The sequence below is a fragment of the Portunus trituberculatus genome, chromosome 42, assembly GCF_017591435.1.
Source record: "Portunus trituberculatus isolate SZX2019 chromosome 42, ASM1759143v1, whole genome shotgun sequence".
NCBI classification, from domain to species: domain Eukaryota; kingdom Metazoa; phylum Arthropoda; class Malacostraca; order Decapoda; family Portunidae; genus Portunus; species Portunus trituberculatus.
This window is the reverse complement of record NC_059296.1, coordinates 13814438-13829437: the sequence shown is the minus strand read 5'-3', so window position 1 is coordinate 13829437 and position 15000 is coordinate 13814438. Positions and strand designations below refer to the sequence as shown.

At 37.9% G+C, this 15000-nt stretch overlaps 1 protein-coding gene and 3 non-coding genes across 6 annotated transcripts in view; 3 read left to right on the top strand and 1 right to left on the bottom strand.

The window, feature by feature from the left end:
- Positions 1-371: 371 nt before the first annotated feature.
- On the bottom strand, positions 372-443 carry Trnat-ugu. The gene has a single exon. It is a non-coding gene; the product is annotated as a tRNA-Thr (tRNA).
- A 606-nt stretch (positions 444-1049) lies between these two features.
- On the top strand, positions 1050-1121 carry Trnat-ugu. The gene has a single exon. It is a non-coding gene; the product is annotated as a tRNA-Thr (tRNA).
- A 542-nt stretch (positions 1122-1663) lies between these two features.
- Trnat-cgu lies at positions 1664-1735 on the top strand. The gene has a single exon. It is a non-coding gene; the product is annotated as a tRNA-Thr (tRNA).
- Positions 1736-4060: 2325 nt separating this feature from the next.
- Positions 4061-15000, top strand: part of LOC123517548 (probable inactive 1-aminocyclopropane-1-carboxylate synthase-like protein 2) — a 19380-nt gene continuing 8440 nt past the window's right edge. For 2 of the 3 annotated variants that reach the window (XM_045277744.1, XM_045277742.1), the window contains exons 1-4: positions 4061-4350; positions 5409-5609; positions 8017-8181; positions 13359-13519. In XM_045277744.1, the coding sequence (XP_045133679.1) occupies positions 4174-4350; positions 5409-5609; positions 8017-8181; positions 13359-13519 (704 nt within the window). In that variant the 5' untranslated portion in view covers positions 4061-4173. The remainder of the gene's footprint in view (positions 4351-5408; positions 5610-8016; positions 8182-13358; positions 13520-15000) is intronic. The other variant, XM_045277741.1, reaches the window with a different exon arrangement.

Here is a 15000-nt window from a genome sequence, read left to right as displayed (position 1 = left end):
CTAACTCTATGGACCTAACTTTTAAGAATGTAAGAGTAATTTCGCTATCCTAAAATTTATTAATACTTTACACACACACACACACACACACACACACACTGTGTGGGGCTGCTGTGGAGAGGGGGAAATATATGTTATTGACAATCCTTTGACAGGACTCGAACATCTGATGTGAAAAGGCTAAGCTTGTATAAGTGCAGCTGCGCGCGCCATCTAGTATGGCAAGAAGAGAAGTGCCGACAAAATCAATACACCGTTGTTTCTATCCTAACGCATAACAATGAATTGTTGGGATATTATTTGTTGTGTGTGATACATTGAATTACAAAAGTTGAGCGATAGACGCTAGTTTGCATAATATTTTCCTTCTCTGCCCCCTGTGAGAATCGAACTCACGACCCCTGGTTTACAAGACCAGTGCTCTGCCCCTGAGCTAAGGAGGCTTCATTTTCGGAGATGAATCTTGTAATAAACAATTTCCGTGTTGGCCGTTTCCTGCACATGAGCTTAGAGAAATTATCTAAATAGTTTTCATGCCAATATAATTCCTTTAAATAATCTTTGCAGCAGTGGCGTTCCTTTTTACTTTTTGTATTATTACCAAGCATTTCACTAAACTAGTAACGATGGATTCACGAAATATGTTTTTTTTTTATTTCTTCGATGAGATGATCAAGCTGCAGTAACATTCTTGTTATAAAATGGTTATCTTGCTCAGTTTGGCTGATTGTAGTGACGGTTCACTCATTGGAATTTCTCTCTCTCTCTCTCTCTCTCTCTCTCTCTCTCTCTCTCTCTATATATATATATATATATATATATATATATATATATATATATATATATATATATATATATATATATACCGATCTCTATGCTCTGCGTCAATTGGGGACATACTTGTTCGCGCGCGCGCGCGCGCGCACACACACACACACACACACACACACACACACACACACACACACACACACACACACATTTTAAATCATGTTATAACATGAAGCTGTACCCGTATATGTCGTCTTTGCAGAGAATGTGAAGTTACCGCCTCCTTAGCTCAGGGGCAGAGCACTGGTCTTGTAAACCAGGGGTCGAGAGTTCAAATCTCTCAGGGGGCAACACTGTTTTAATCTCGGCGACTTGATGAATCACAGTATTCTAGTAGTACACTCTTATTGGATGGAAGATAAAACTTACTACGAATTTGATTTAGATAATAAAATTACTCAAATTGTTATGTACCAAATTTAACTGAAGTATATGAATGATTTATTTTTTTTCAGGATACCGGTATGTGTGATGATTTGTTATTCATTACAAGGAAAACCGTGGTACTTATAATTTAGTAGAATCTTCGTAAATGTGTACCAGTATGTATTTTAAATTGTATGCGTACCGTTTTAACCTTCACCAATAGAAATAGTAATAGATAATGATTATAATAATAGTAATAATAATAATAATAATTATAATACCAGTAATAAAAAGAAAAAAAAAAAAAAAAAAAATATATATATATATATATATATATATATATATATATATATATATATGTGTGTGTATATATATATATATATATATATATATATATATATATATATATATATATATATATATATATAACCATTTTCTAAAGCATGCATCATATTTGAAAGTGTTCGCCTCCTTAGCTCAGTGGTAGAGCACTGGTCTCGTAAACCAGGGGTCGTGAGTTCAAACCTCACAGGGGGCACATCGTTTAGTGCTGCTAGTGCAATGAGTGACTTTGTAGAGACCCTTTAGTTGAGGGACTTCTCTTGGCAGTTATTTTAAAGTTTCAGTTATAATGTCTCAAAAGAAAGAAGGAAAAATGAATATGAACAAATAAAATAAAACTAGCGATGTCGTATCTAGTTGAATTGATTCCTTTGGCTTACTCTTGCACGTGACAATTATAAATAACATTTTGATAATTCAAGAAAATAGTTCCAGTTCTTCCACCTTATATGAATCGCACGTTTGGCAGTGAATGGTGCTAGCGAGGAGCTTATTGCATTTTATTATATTTGTGCTTTCAGCTTGTATTCCGCTACATGGTTCATAAACAAAACAATAGTAAATTCAGGTAGATCAATAAAACACTGACCCATCAGTGCTTAGCTGCAGCATGAAATGATAGGATTGATTCAATCCAAGATTAATCTTCATTCACGCATGTAATCATGTATTCCTGTTGTGTTGCTTTGGAATACGTAATTTTATAAGTCCGTAATGTGTTACAATCGCATGATTAATATCAGTTAGCTACAAGTCGTACGTCTTTATTGCATCGATCTGCATCTTCTATCAATAATAGTTGTGAAAATTTGTAAATAGATAAGCCCATGGCTAGAGGGTGAAGTAAACTTTTACAATGTCAAATGGACATGTGCTCTCTCTCTCTCTCTCTCTCTCTCTCTCTCTCTCTCTCTCTCTCTCTCTCTCTCTCTCTCTCTCTCTCTGCACAGTCACCCTCCCCTTACCACCCTCTCTCCTTCACTTCGTCTTTCGCAGCTGCCCACCAGCCATACGTACGTGGTGACCCAGTTCTCAGGGAGCCACAAGAGGGTTGGGCAGACAGTCACCTGTGGTTTATTCTCTTAATGGTAGGAACACGCGAATGGGAGGTCAGCTTTGTTGTTCCTCAGGGCTGTATGCAAATCCTCTTACACGCCCATATTCTCTTCCTCAGTACATTATTTTGCTTTTCTCATTGCGCTTCTTCTGTTGCATCATGACCCTGCGCGCTCATGTTGTTTGACTGCGTGGCAATGCCTCCGAAGGCAGCACACATTGGAGAACGTTGCCTGATTGAGCGAGCTTTGCATTCTCTCTCTCTCTCTCTCTCTCTCTCTCTCTCTCTCTCTCTCTCTCTCTCTCTCTCATCTCTGGAGTCTGAAGATGATATTGGCATTTGTGAGTGTATACTAATGAATGGCGAAACTTATATTTTCTTTTGCCGGTTTTGGACCACGGTAAAGTGTACTTCGAGCGAAATTTTCAACGGGGGAAAAAAAAAAGATTAACAAAGTGATGCTTACTTTCGTGCAATGTTTCTTATCATGGACGTGTGGGCTCTTCGGCTTCCGTAAAACGACTGGCTATAGTAGGTGTCAGGTATGATGGATTCTGGCTGCACGGTCTCACCCTGTGGCTTATGACGATATATACTGTTCTTCGATGGGAGAGAGAGAGAGAGAGAGAGAGAGAGAGAGAGAGAGAGAGAGAGTAATCTTTCCGCTTGATATTCCAACTGATACCTCAAGGTTGTTCCAACAATGGATGATTTATTGGCATGTTTGGTGCGATGCTGGCATCGGATGCAGGAAGACAAAGGCAAGAGTTTGTGAGTAAAATAGGGTTCTTTACATGTTAATTTCTTACTGTTATTATTAGTTAAGAATGATTTCGTTATCATATGTACATACGAGTATGTGTTGGAACAGGCATACTATAAATGGGAGTTCCCTTGTATGTAGAGAAAATTAGATGACCTTGGATAAAATACTACAGCTATGGCCTTTAACAAATAAGGGAAAGGTTTTGTTTGGAATAAAAATGTTGTCACTCCTATTTATAGACATCGGATCTCGTTATCTTTTATATATACGTGTTATTATTTATTTGTTTATTTGCATACTTGCAGTAATAAGCTAAGCTTTGTCACATCACACCATACGACACGCACGTACCTTGTGTGTGTGTATGTACAGTACGTTGTGTGTGTGTGTGTGTGTGTGTGTGTGTGTGTGTGTGTGTGTGTGTGTGCGCGCGCGCATTTCAATTTCCCCGTTATCGATAAGTTGTTGATGCAATGGGAGGCGGGAAGAGGGAAAAAAATAAAAACGTTGGCAACTTAACACATCGCATTAGATACAGTAATTAAGGTTTCCCTGATAAACACATGCAAATAGTAAGTTATATACTTAACATGTAAAATACTAAATGTTACTTGATAAGACATGCAGTATACTGTTGAAACCTGTTATGAATGTGGTGCATCATATGAGTTGGTGTTTATAAGATCAGCTGATGATGACAGGGAGGTAGGAGGGGGTATAGAGGCTCGCTTGGAGACAGTGAGACACTCCACTGGCTGGTGCTTGGCAGTGGGTGTACTACGGTCCGCTCTGTCACTGGGTTAGCTAAGTCATGGCTTCGCTTGCCACTTCCAACATATCAAAGAACAGTATTGAGGAGATCATGCCTCCGCCTCCTCCAGATATGATATCAAAACGATCCTACCAAACGCTGTCCTTTCCAACTTTCTCCGCTCAACTCGCTGATGAAATTCGTAACAACCAGTATGACAAGCAGAACAACCCAACGGTGAGTCATGGCTATGAGGTGCAAATTAAGACGCCTACCAGCACTAAGGAATGAAGTTGATTTTCTAATCTGCAGAAATGACTGTGAGATTACTATGTGAGGAGGGAGAACTTGTTTTGCTATGAAATTGAATTGTATGACTAGCAAGCAATATATATAAAAAAAAAAAAAAAAAGTGGTGTGTGTGTGTGTGGGGCCGTTGCGGTTAAGATAAGGTAAATTGACTTAGTCACTATTAGTGGCCATGCTAGCCAGTTGAGCTTAGGAAATAAAACATTGTCACAGTTCATAATATGCATAATTGTTACGATTTGTCTTGATTACAGAAATTATTGTTATTTTTGTTCCTGATGTTGATCATTATATTTTTTACCAGTTGTATTTGAACATTTATTTTTTACCTGTTGTTTCTGATAACTTTTCAATATTGTAAAATGAAAGCAAGAGAAATATACTTAGTCTCATATTACAGTATAAAGCAATCTGTCTCTCATGATATGAACCATACTACAGACCTTCAGCCATTATTTCCTTGAAAATAACTCCCCAAAATAGACCTTAAAAAATATTCTCCATACAGACAGCCTCCCTGGTTCCAATGCAGTTTTAATGATTGCAGGGTTGGGAACTTTAATAAGTTTTTAGTAATGTTATACCATGCCTTTAAAGAATTTTTTTATAACAAATTTGTTGAAAAAAAAAATCCCTTGTAATTTTTATCAGTGTTAATTGTATATAAATTAAATGGCAATGAAGGCATTCATGATACTAGAACTGTAGTTAGTAAAGTAAGAAACAACATACTGACATCACTGACGTGATGAGTGTAGCATAGGATATGTAAAAGAAAGTCCTTGTAGTCTGGATATAGGTGCATAGTTCATTACCATGGAGCAGAATTTAAGAAAAATAATGCTGTAACACTACAAGTCTGGTAATCAAGATGATAATTAGAAAAACATTCCTGTCATTATCTCAAGCAAAGGATTTCCTTGAAGGGAGTAAGAGTTCTGAAGTTATCTATCATTAATTGATTTAATGGTTCTGGATGTTTTCAGGGTGTGGTCAATTTGGCAATATCTATTAATGAACTCATGGAAGATGAAGTACTTGCCAAACTGAATAAGGAAGACACACTCACATTAACATCACGGCATCAGTACTACAATGACACCTCTGGCCTTCCAGAGTTGCGCAAGGCAGTAGCAAATTTTCTGACACGTCACCATAAGCCAAGGGAAGCAATCAGTCCTAAGAATGTAAGTTTTCTCTGTGTACCTTCTGACATTATTTTATTCTTGCTTATTCTTAAATCATGGATTTCTTTTGGGCCTGGCACCTGATTGGAATATCTTCCTCCTTTTTTTACTATTGATCCTCTTAGCATTAAAAACACATTAATTCAATCAAGTTCATTTTTCTTTCTTATCCTTTTCACTTATTTTTATTATTATTATTGTTATTATTATTATTATTATTATTATTATTATTATTATTATTATTATTATTATTAAGATTACTGTTAATTACTTTTTTTTTTTTTTTTTTTTTTTTTCACTGTTTCCCTAGTGTCACTACTTGGCTCTGTACGTCAGACATTTCTAACTATTGCAAGACAATCTAATATTCATAGGATTTTTAGAAAATAAAAAGATGTAATACATTACTGAAAGCTTCATTACCACTAGTGAATTATTGTAAAAGGAGATAATAATTTTGAAGCAATAGAAAAGCCCTTTCTAGACTTTGTACCAGTAAAGAATAGATTGAAATATGTACTGTATTTACATTTATAATTGGTGTGTTCTTATACTTACTTGTTACTTGTTACTTGTGGTGTTTGTTCAAGGCTCCATTCCACTGCGAGGCAGTGCTCAGCAGAGCCTCCCTCAAAAGCAACTAGCATCTATAATTGTCTTTGATTTCCATGCCTTTAAAGTCATAAACTTCCTTGAACAAATATGTCTTCAATTTCTTTTTGAAGATATCGATCCTGGCACAAGCTTTAATATTACTCGGCAGTTTATTGTAAATCCTAGGTGCGCATCTTGCAAATGCTCTACATTCTATTTCAAAGTTATTTCTTGGCTCATGTAGTCTGTATAGGTCAGCATCGTATTTGCAGTATCATATCCACTCAGCCATGTTTCAGTCAAAGCAAGAATATCGAGATTTTCATCATTAATTAAAGTTCTGATTTCTATTGTCTTGTTTCCAACTGACTGAACATTTAATAAACCACATTTCAACATAGAGCTCACAGCATTAGTAGCCATGATCTGTAATATTTCTGATCCTGTCAATCTCACTTTCCAACACAACACAACAACTATTATTCGCCGAGTGGTCAGTATTCTGTTTCTTAAACCTCACACAGTTTATGCATTTCTTCTCTGTAGATGTGCAATCCTTGGACTTGTGGTTGCCTGCACATTTAAAGCAAACGGGATGCTCACCATTTTTCTTGGCATTGCAGTTTGCCTCAGTATGACCATACCTTTGACAATGGTAACAGATAAGTGCATGATACCTGTCGCGAACCTGGTAAACTCCCCATTCAAGCTTAATCCTGTCCTGATGCTGATGCAACAACTGTCTTATCATTGGATCACATTTCATGATGTAATGAACTGTGCCCCCTGCTGCTGGTTTGCAATAAAGTATTCTCAATCTTTGACTTGATATCAGGAACTGCTTGAAGGTAGTCATTTCTTGCAATGATTGTATCAATGATACTTTCCTTAGTTTCTTCCTTATGAACATTACATAGCATTATCTTGTGTTTAATTTTCTGAACAGATTTAGTTAACTTTTCAACATTCTCCAGTTTCTGGGCTGCCTCATTTCTCAGACTCTCATTGGCAAAATTCATTACTATTTTTTTGCCATCATTAGCAAACTTTTATCATTAATTTGCATTCCATCCAAAGCATGAGAAACTTCATTCTTCAGATTTGCTTCAGAATCCTGAGTTACCCCTACAACAAGCAGGTTCTTTTTCATCCTCCTCTTCCTCTTCACATCCTGCCAAGACGTGGAATGTTCCGAGTCAGCAGTATTCAGTGACCCAGTCAAGCCTTCTGTTGCCTCATCAGCCTTGATACTTATCTCTTCCATTCTTGCCATCTTATTATCAACTATTTCCATCATCTTGTCAGCTTTAGCAGTAATGCTCTTCAAATCAGACTCAAATTCCTCAACATCATTGATGAATTTCTCCAGAGCCGACACCTCGGTGAAGCAAACATCGCACAGATACCTCACATTGCAGGTATTTTCAGATTTAATCCCTGCCAAATTCACATATTTCGTATGAGCCCACCGGTTACACAGACAACACTTAATGAACTTCGCTGGGTTTCCAGAATCAGAGCTACACCTATAACAGGACGAAGGTAATAATGCTGAAATGGCATGTTTCTCCGCCATCTTGGAGTCTTCCACTCTTTCTCACTTTTTTCTATCTATCGACAACATTTTCCATAAATGTTCCTGTTTTTTTCCTTCACAGGACATTCATACACCACTGTGCTCACTGAGAAGTCAGTGAGAGCCTTTTTTCATGCAATAATATGTATAAAAAGCGGAGCACCACTACAGAAGTAGCAAGTATATGTGCGCACACTGTGTCAGTTATATTATACAATTACTTTCATCACTTTGCAGTTAATAGTGATGAATGGTCTCACAGCATGTCTAGATGCACTCAGCCACACCCTATGTGATCCAGGGGATGTAGTCATCACTCCCACACCAGTGTATGGACGCATCTACACCAATTTTTATGACCGTTCAGGGGCTACTGTGATTCCTCTCCCATGTCACAAAATGGTTAGTATGTATTTACCTTCGTGTAGTTGTCTATCCCCATAGCTATTTATCGTCAATCTTGTCCAAATTTTCAAATTTTTTCTTTTTATCCATTTTTGTTCATATTTCCTATTTTTCAATTTTTTTTTTTTTTTTTTTTTTTTTAGCTTGTCTATTTCGTTTATTTGAATATTTATCTACTTATTTTTTATTATTTATTTTTATTTATTTTTTTATTCATTTATCTTGTATACGTATTTCTATTATTTTTTTTTTTTTTTTTGCCTATTTCTTTCTTTCTTTATTTGTTTATTTATTTATTTATTTTATTATTATTATCTATTTCTTTATTTATTATTTATTTATTTATTTATTTGTTTATTTATTGTGTGTGTAATTCACCTCGGTTACCTGCTGGTCACCCAGCCAATCTTCCCCATTACGGAGTGAGCTCAGAGCTCATAGACCGATCTTCGGGTAGGACTGAGACCACAACACACTCCACACACCGGGAAAGCGAGGCCACAACCCCTCGAGTTACATCCCATACCTATTTACTGCTAGGTGAACAGGGGCCACACATTAAGAGGCTTGCCCATTTGCCTCGCCACTTCCCGGGACTCAAACCTGGCCCTCTCGATTGTGAGTCGAGCATGCTAACCACTACACTACGCGGTGTGTGTGTGTGTGTGTGTGTGTGTGTGTGTGTGTGTGTGTGTGTGTGTGTGTGTGTGTGTGTGTGTGTATTTACCTTGTTTACCTAATTGTACTAGTATTGTACAGGGTTCGAGCGGGGCTCATAGTGTCCTGTCTCCATATCTCCATTTATCTAGTTTTTCTTTAAAGCTATGCACATTATGTGCTGTAGCAACTTCATCACTCAATGCATTCCATTTTTCCACCATTCTATATGGAAAATGTATTTTCCAATATCCCTCACACACTGCCTCTTCCTAATCTTTGCCTCTTCCTAATCTTTGCATGTCCTCTTGTCCTTCCAGCTTCTGTCACCAGCACCAGGTCTTCCTTGTCTATCTTTTCAATGCCATTTACTATTTTATGCATTGTTATTAGATCTCATTCTCTTCTATCTTGTAAGGTTGGCAGCCCCATTTCCTTTTAGCCTTTTTTCATATGTTAGGTCCTTTAGTTCTGGCACCTTCTTTGTAAACTATCTTCTGGGTCCATTCTAATCTTATATCCTTTTTCAAGCTTGGTGACCACACCACTACTGTAGACGTATCATGCTCGTAATAATTTTTTTTCATCATATCTTTGTCTAAGACTCTAAGTAATGAAATACCACTCTAATATTAGTCAACATTTTATATGATAATCCAGATATCTTACTTATGTGTTTTTCGGGGTTCAGAAAACGTCTCTGGAACTTTTCTCCTGGTGTGATTGCTGTGAACCCACTAGTGGAGTGTTGTGGCCCACTAACACTTGCACTCTCACCAGATTCCTTATTTGCATTACTAATAAGCCTCTTTGGTGTCATCATAAGTTCCTAAATGAAAAACTACCAACAAAATGCAGAAGAATGTTGTTTCTCTCAAGACTGTAGGAGGACTAGGGATGCACACCAGCATCCAGTATTAAGGTAATACCAATAATACGGTATCAGAACGGTAGAGTGGCGGCTGCGAGAAGGGAGATGACAGAGCTTTGTATATGACCAAATGTGTAGCCGTTTGATTACCAGATATTTTAACCACTAATAAGGCTTTGATGTACAGTATATGTAAGTTTATAAGTGAAAAACTAGATAGAATGCAGGAGAATGTTATATTGATGACCACTTCAACACAAGTCACAATTGGCGGAGGGGGAAGGGGGACACCAGAGAGCCTTTGTTTACAACCATGTGTGTGGATGTTCGACTATCAGGTAATTTTTCAAGTATTATATCAAACTTTTGCTTTCAAGTATTGAAAAATTTGAGTATTGAGTCTCCACTGTACTAGGTGGAGTTCGATTGTTCTTCTTCCCCTCTGTACCGTGTTCATTCTTCCAGCCACTGATCTACTATATTCACCATAGTTAAGTGTAACACCACCTCGCTCCACGATCCAGCATTACCCATTACGTAATTCCATCTCATATCATGTTATCTAAGCTCTTAATCACTTCTCCTTGCATTTCCTTATGTTCCTCAGTTCTCCACATATTTGTCTTAGGTGGCACATGTAACTATGATTTTCCGTTTTTTCAATTCCTTTGTCTTGATTGTTACTCCCATTACTTCCGCCATGCCATCGCCATATTGCACTTCTTCCACACATTTATTATCACGAACCATTATTAGCACTCCTCCCCCTATTCCCTTCTTGTCTCTTCTCCAGCTAGTATATCCCTCTTCCTTAAATCTAATATGGATCTTTAGCTTTGTTTCTACTATGCACATTACATTCAGTCTTTATCCCTCAGATAATCTCTAACCTCCAACACATTGGTTAATGACCCATCTATATTAGTATAAGTCACTCTTAATTTCTTACCTCTTCCATGACCTCCTCCTCCTTCCGAAGATACCACTTCTTCAGTCTCATATCTAGAACCCTCCAGTAGAAATTCTTCGTCTTGATCTCCGTCCTTTTCTTGTTTTTTCCTTAGCCTCATTTCTTAGCACACTCTCCTTTTCCCTCTTTTCCAGGTTCATGTCTCTTTTTATCCATATATCATTAAATTCAGTATCATCAGCCAGTTTCCCTTTCTTTGTCATTATCTCCTCCATTGCCACCTGCAATCTCATTCTCACTTTCATTGGTCTCTTTCCCCCTTCACTAAATCTTCCCAACCCAATCACTTCCTCCACTTCCTGGTCCAGCTCCTGTGTGCTGTCTTGAATTAGCTTAATACTTCTTGCCAATTCTCTCTCTCTCTCTCTCTCTCTCTCTCTCTCTCTCTCTCTCTCTCTCTCTCTCTCTCTCTCTCTCTCTCTCTCTCTCTCTCTCTCTCTCTCTCTCTCTCTCTCTCTCTCTCTCTCTCTCTCTCTCTCTCTCTCTCTCTCTCTCTCTCTCTCTCTCTCTCTCTCTCTTAATTGCTTGTATAGCAGTGTCATTTGTCTTTTCCTGTATTTGCTTCCTTACTACATCTGAAAATTTAACTTTTTCCTCTTCTTGTTTTTGTTTCCAGGCATTTTGCAATGCCTCCAATTTGATTTCACCCATTCCATTCTCTATTTTGTCCTCCCCATCCTGTATTTTCTTCTGTAGGCTCCTTAAGGATTCTTCATAATTGCAACATGTAGCTATTAGTATACAATTTTGTTTCTTTATCTCTTCCATCTCCTTCATCCCCTGATTTATTTCTCTTACTTTCTCACATTCTTCTAATCTCGCTTTTAGTTCAGTATTTTGTTTTGTTAACTTTGTTTTTCCATGATACTTGAAATCACTTCCTTCATATATCTCATCTCCCTTTCCACATTCATTAGCCTTCTCATATTACCTCTTTCCACCCTAAACCCTGAAAATTCCTTGTCAGTGTTGTCTTAACCCAGTTTCTTCAATTCAATTGGTGTTTCAATAAATCTTGGGTTTTATATACTTGGTGACTGTTTTGAAACCATGCGTTTGGAGACAGGAGAACCCTATGGCCCCCTTCCCTCCTGTACATATGGTCTAGGTCTGCTTCCAATGTCTGTTGGAATGTGATCCCTTGGGATCTCCTAGCACACATCCTCTCAGCATGGTGTTCTCGGTGTGTGTGTGTGTGTGTGTGTGTGTGCGTGCATGCGTGCGTGTGTATGTGCGTGCGTGCGTGGGTACGTGCGTGCGTGTGCACAGATGATACGCTATTGATTGGAGGTGCAGAGAAAAAGCTACATAGACTGGTGGATCGATTGGATGTGAAATTTAGGGGAGTTGGTTTAGTATTAACTTCACTCAAACAGAAGTAATGGGAGTGACCAAGAGGAAGGAACAATTAAGGGTGAATGTAAATGTCGGTGGTCAGGCAGTGAAACAAGTTAGATTAGTGTGGGTGTGTGCGGGCATGCATGCATAAATGTATATGTTAAGTGTATGTATAATAGGAATGGGAAGAGATGTCCTTTGTAATATGGTTATCTAATATCCATAAACTATACTGTATGTAACATGTATATATAGTGGTACCTTGAGATACGAGTTTGATTTGTTCTGTGACGGAGCTCGTATCTCAAAACAATTTTTCTAATTGAAATGCATTGAAAGACCATCAATCCATTCCAGCCTTCCCAAAAAGAGCACCCCCTATCTTTTTTACGTGTTTTCAGGCAAGAAAAAGGTATTATTACACAGAAATGTAATAAAAGATAACAAAAGATAATATAGATTCTATTCTTATAAAGTATATTTATTTCGGAGTGTGCATTCCACGGGACATCACCTTTCTGCATTCCCAATACGTATTCACTTGGGGCTGTCAATCAGCTGGAGTATACAAACATATCCACCCACAGAAGACTGGGTGCTCTGATAATCACAAAAGAACTCATTGATGATCCTGTAAACATTATTCATTGAATAAATGAAGTCTTAATTAGGAGAGAGAAAGAGAGAATAGAGGTCGCACTGCTGTAGCCGTAGAGATTCGTTTGCATTGTTCTCCCCCTGTGTGATAAGCGTCGGTGGAGGAGGTTGGCAGATATGGGAGAAATTTTTTTTGCCTTTTCAGTTACATACACATGAGTACTTTATCAATGCATGAAAATATATAAAATAAAAGCAAAAGTTTATTTAGAGTTTTTAACCTTGAAGACAGACATTTTCGGCTAATGGTGGTTAGTGACGGAGAAGAAGGGAGGAGGAGATGCAGGCACCATTCACACATAAAAATTAAACGTAAATTAAAACTGCACTTTTTTTAGACAAAAAAAAAAGTTCCGTGAATAGTGTGAAAATTATGAAGAAACAATCACAGTGCATGAAATCCAAGGAAAACACGTAGATACTAGCTCAGCTGAGGTTGCACTGATGCGCCAAGCTGCCGACTAGCTACAACATCCCCAAGCATGACTCATATCTCAAAATAAAAAAATTACCAAATCATAGCTCGTATCTCAAAAAAACTCAAATCTCAGGCAGCTTGTATCTCAGGATACCACTGTATTCTTCTTTACTGATAAATTGTGATTGTGAGTTATCTTCTATAGGAGATGCACGAACCATTAATACAGTTTTTCTTGATATTCTGGGATTCTTACCTATCAGGAAAATTTTGCTTTAAAAGAAGAGGAACTCAAGAGTCTCATTGAGAAGTCCTTAGATGATGGTCAGCGTGTGCGTGTTTTGGTGCTGCTGCATCCACATAATCCACTGGGCTATGTTTACTCTGTTGAACAGCTACAAAACATCATGAAAATATGTTCTCAGTAAGTTATGTTTTGTTTTGCAATTGGGAATGCATAGGATAATGCTGGTGTACAAAAGATAAGTAAAATAAATATAAATAGATACTTAAAAAATCTCACTTTTATACTCATAATAGTAGTGCCATGGATGTATCACAGCTTATAAACCTTTACAAGCATCAGATTTAAAGGGTAATTCATATTAACCATTAGCTGGGAGAGTATAATGATATCCACACTCTCCTCCCTATCTTGGCATTGCATCATTCTTGCTAAGCTCCTTGCATTTCCTTGTACAGGTAACTCTTGATTTACACGTGTTTGATTTACGTGTTTTTGTTATAACGCTACTGGAAAAATATTATAATTAATTTAATTTGCGCGATCGGTTTGCTTATATGCGATTTGGCCCAACCACATTTTCAAACTGAGTGCCAGACGCAATTTCAAACTGCGCGCCAGAGAGTTCCACAGCCAGCCAATAGGTGGGAGCTCTAGGGTAGGTTGTTGTCTATGTTGGTACAGACAACCTCCATAGCAACCTCCTGCTCACATACCAACCTTCGTAAAATAGCATCCACAAAGATTCGTTGCTGTTGGTGGGTGGAGGTTGGTAGTCTGCCTAAAAGTGCTCATTGGCTGCCAGGAGCTGGATCCAAGAAACTTTAACAACATCAGAGCAACCTCCTGCCGCAAAATGGCATCCATGAACGCTTGGAGGGACGGTAACGAGGTTGCTATCAGGTTGCTCTCAGGTTGCTCTCAGGTTGCTGGGAACACCACCTCTCGAGGTGGTGTTACTGTCTTATATATTCATTTATGTTCACAAATCAACATTTCTATTAGCTTTTTACAAATCTTGCCCCCAAGGAAGGATTGTTTTGTAATGCATAAAGTGAAATCTTACATGGAATACCAAAAATAAAGCAGAGATGAGATTGGCCACAGACAAGGCGGAGACTCACGGCGACTCGGCCACTTCTTCTTGTGACCCTTTTAGCTTGCGTGTTGCTTTCACCACGATATTTATGTTTCCACTCCTTTATTGCCTGCTATAATGGATATCATATCTTAGTATTCATATACGCTCCTGCCATGAGGATAACCTCGACTCTGTGGCACTGAGTGATAGTGAATTACTAATGGGTTAGAATGGGTGCTGACAAATGGAAACGTTAAGATTAGGGAGAGTTAGAATGGGTTGGTATTGGCAGCGTTTAAATCCCATCCATTTATGTAACAACAGTTTGTTTTGGTGTGCATATAGTCAGTAAGTGAAGCAAAATCTGGGTATGAATGAAAATTGCATGCCCCACTGAGTCACTGACTTCAACACTGCCAGATGAAGTTCCAAAGCAAAGGAAGCAGTATTTCATTAGTAATTCACTATCACTCAGTGCCACGGAGTCAAGTTGATCTTCATGGCATGAGCGTATATGAATACTAAGATATGATATCCATTATAGCAGGCAATAGAGGAGTGGAAACATAAATATGATGGT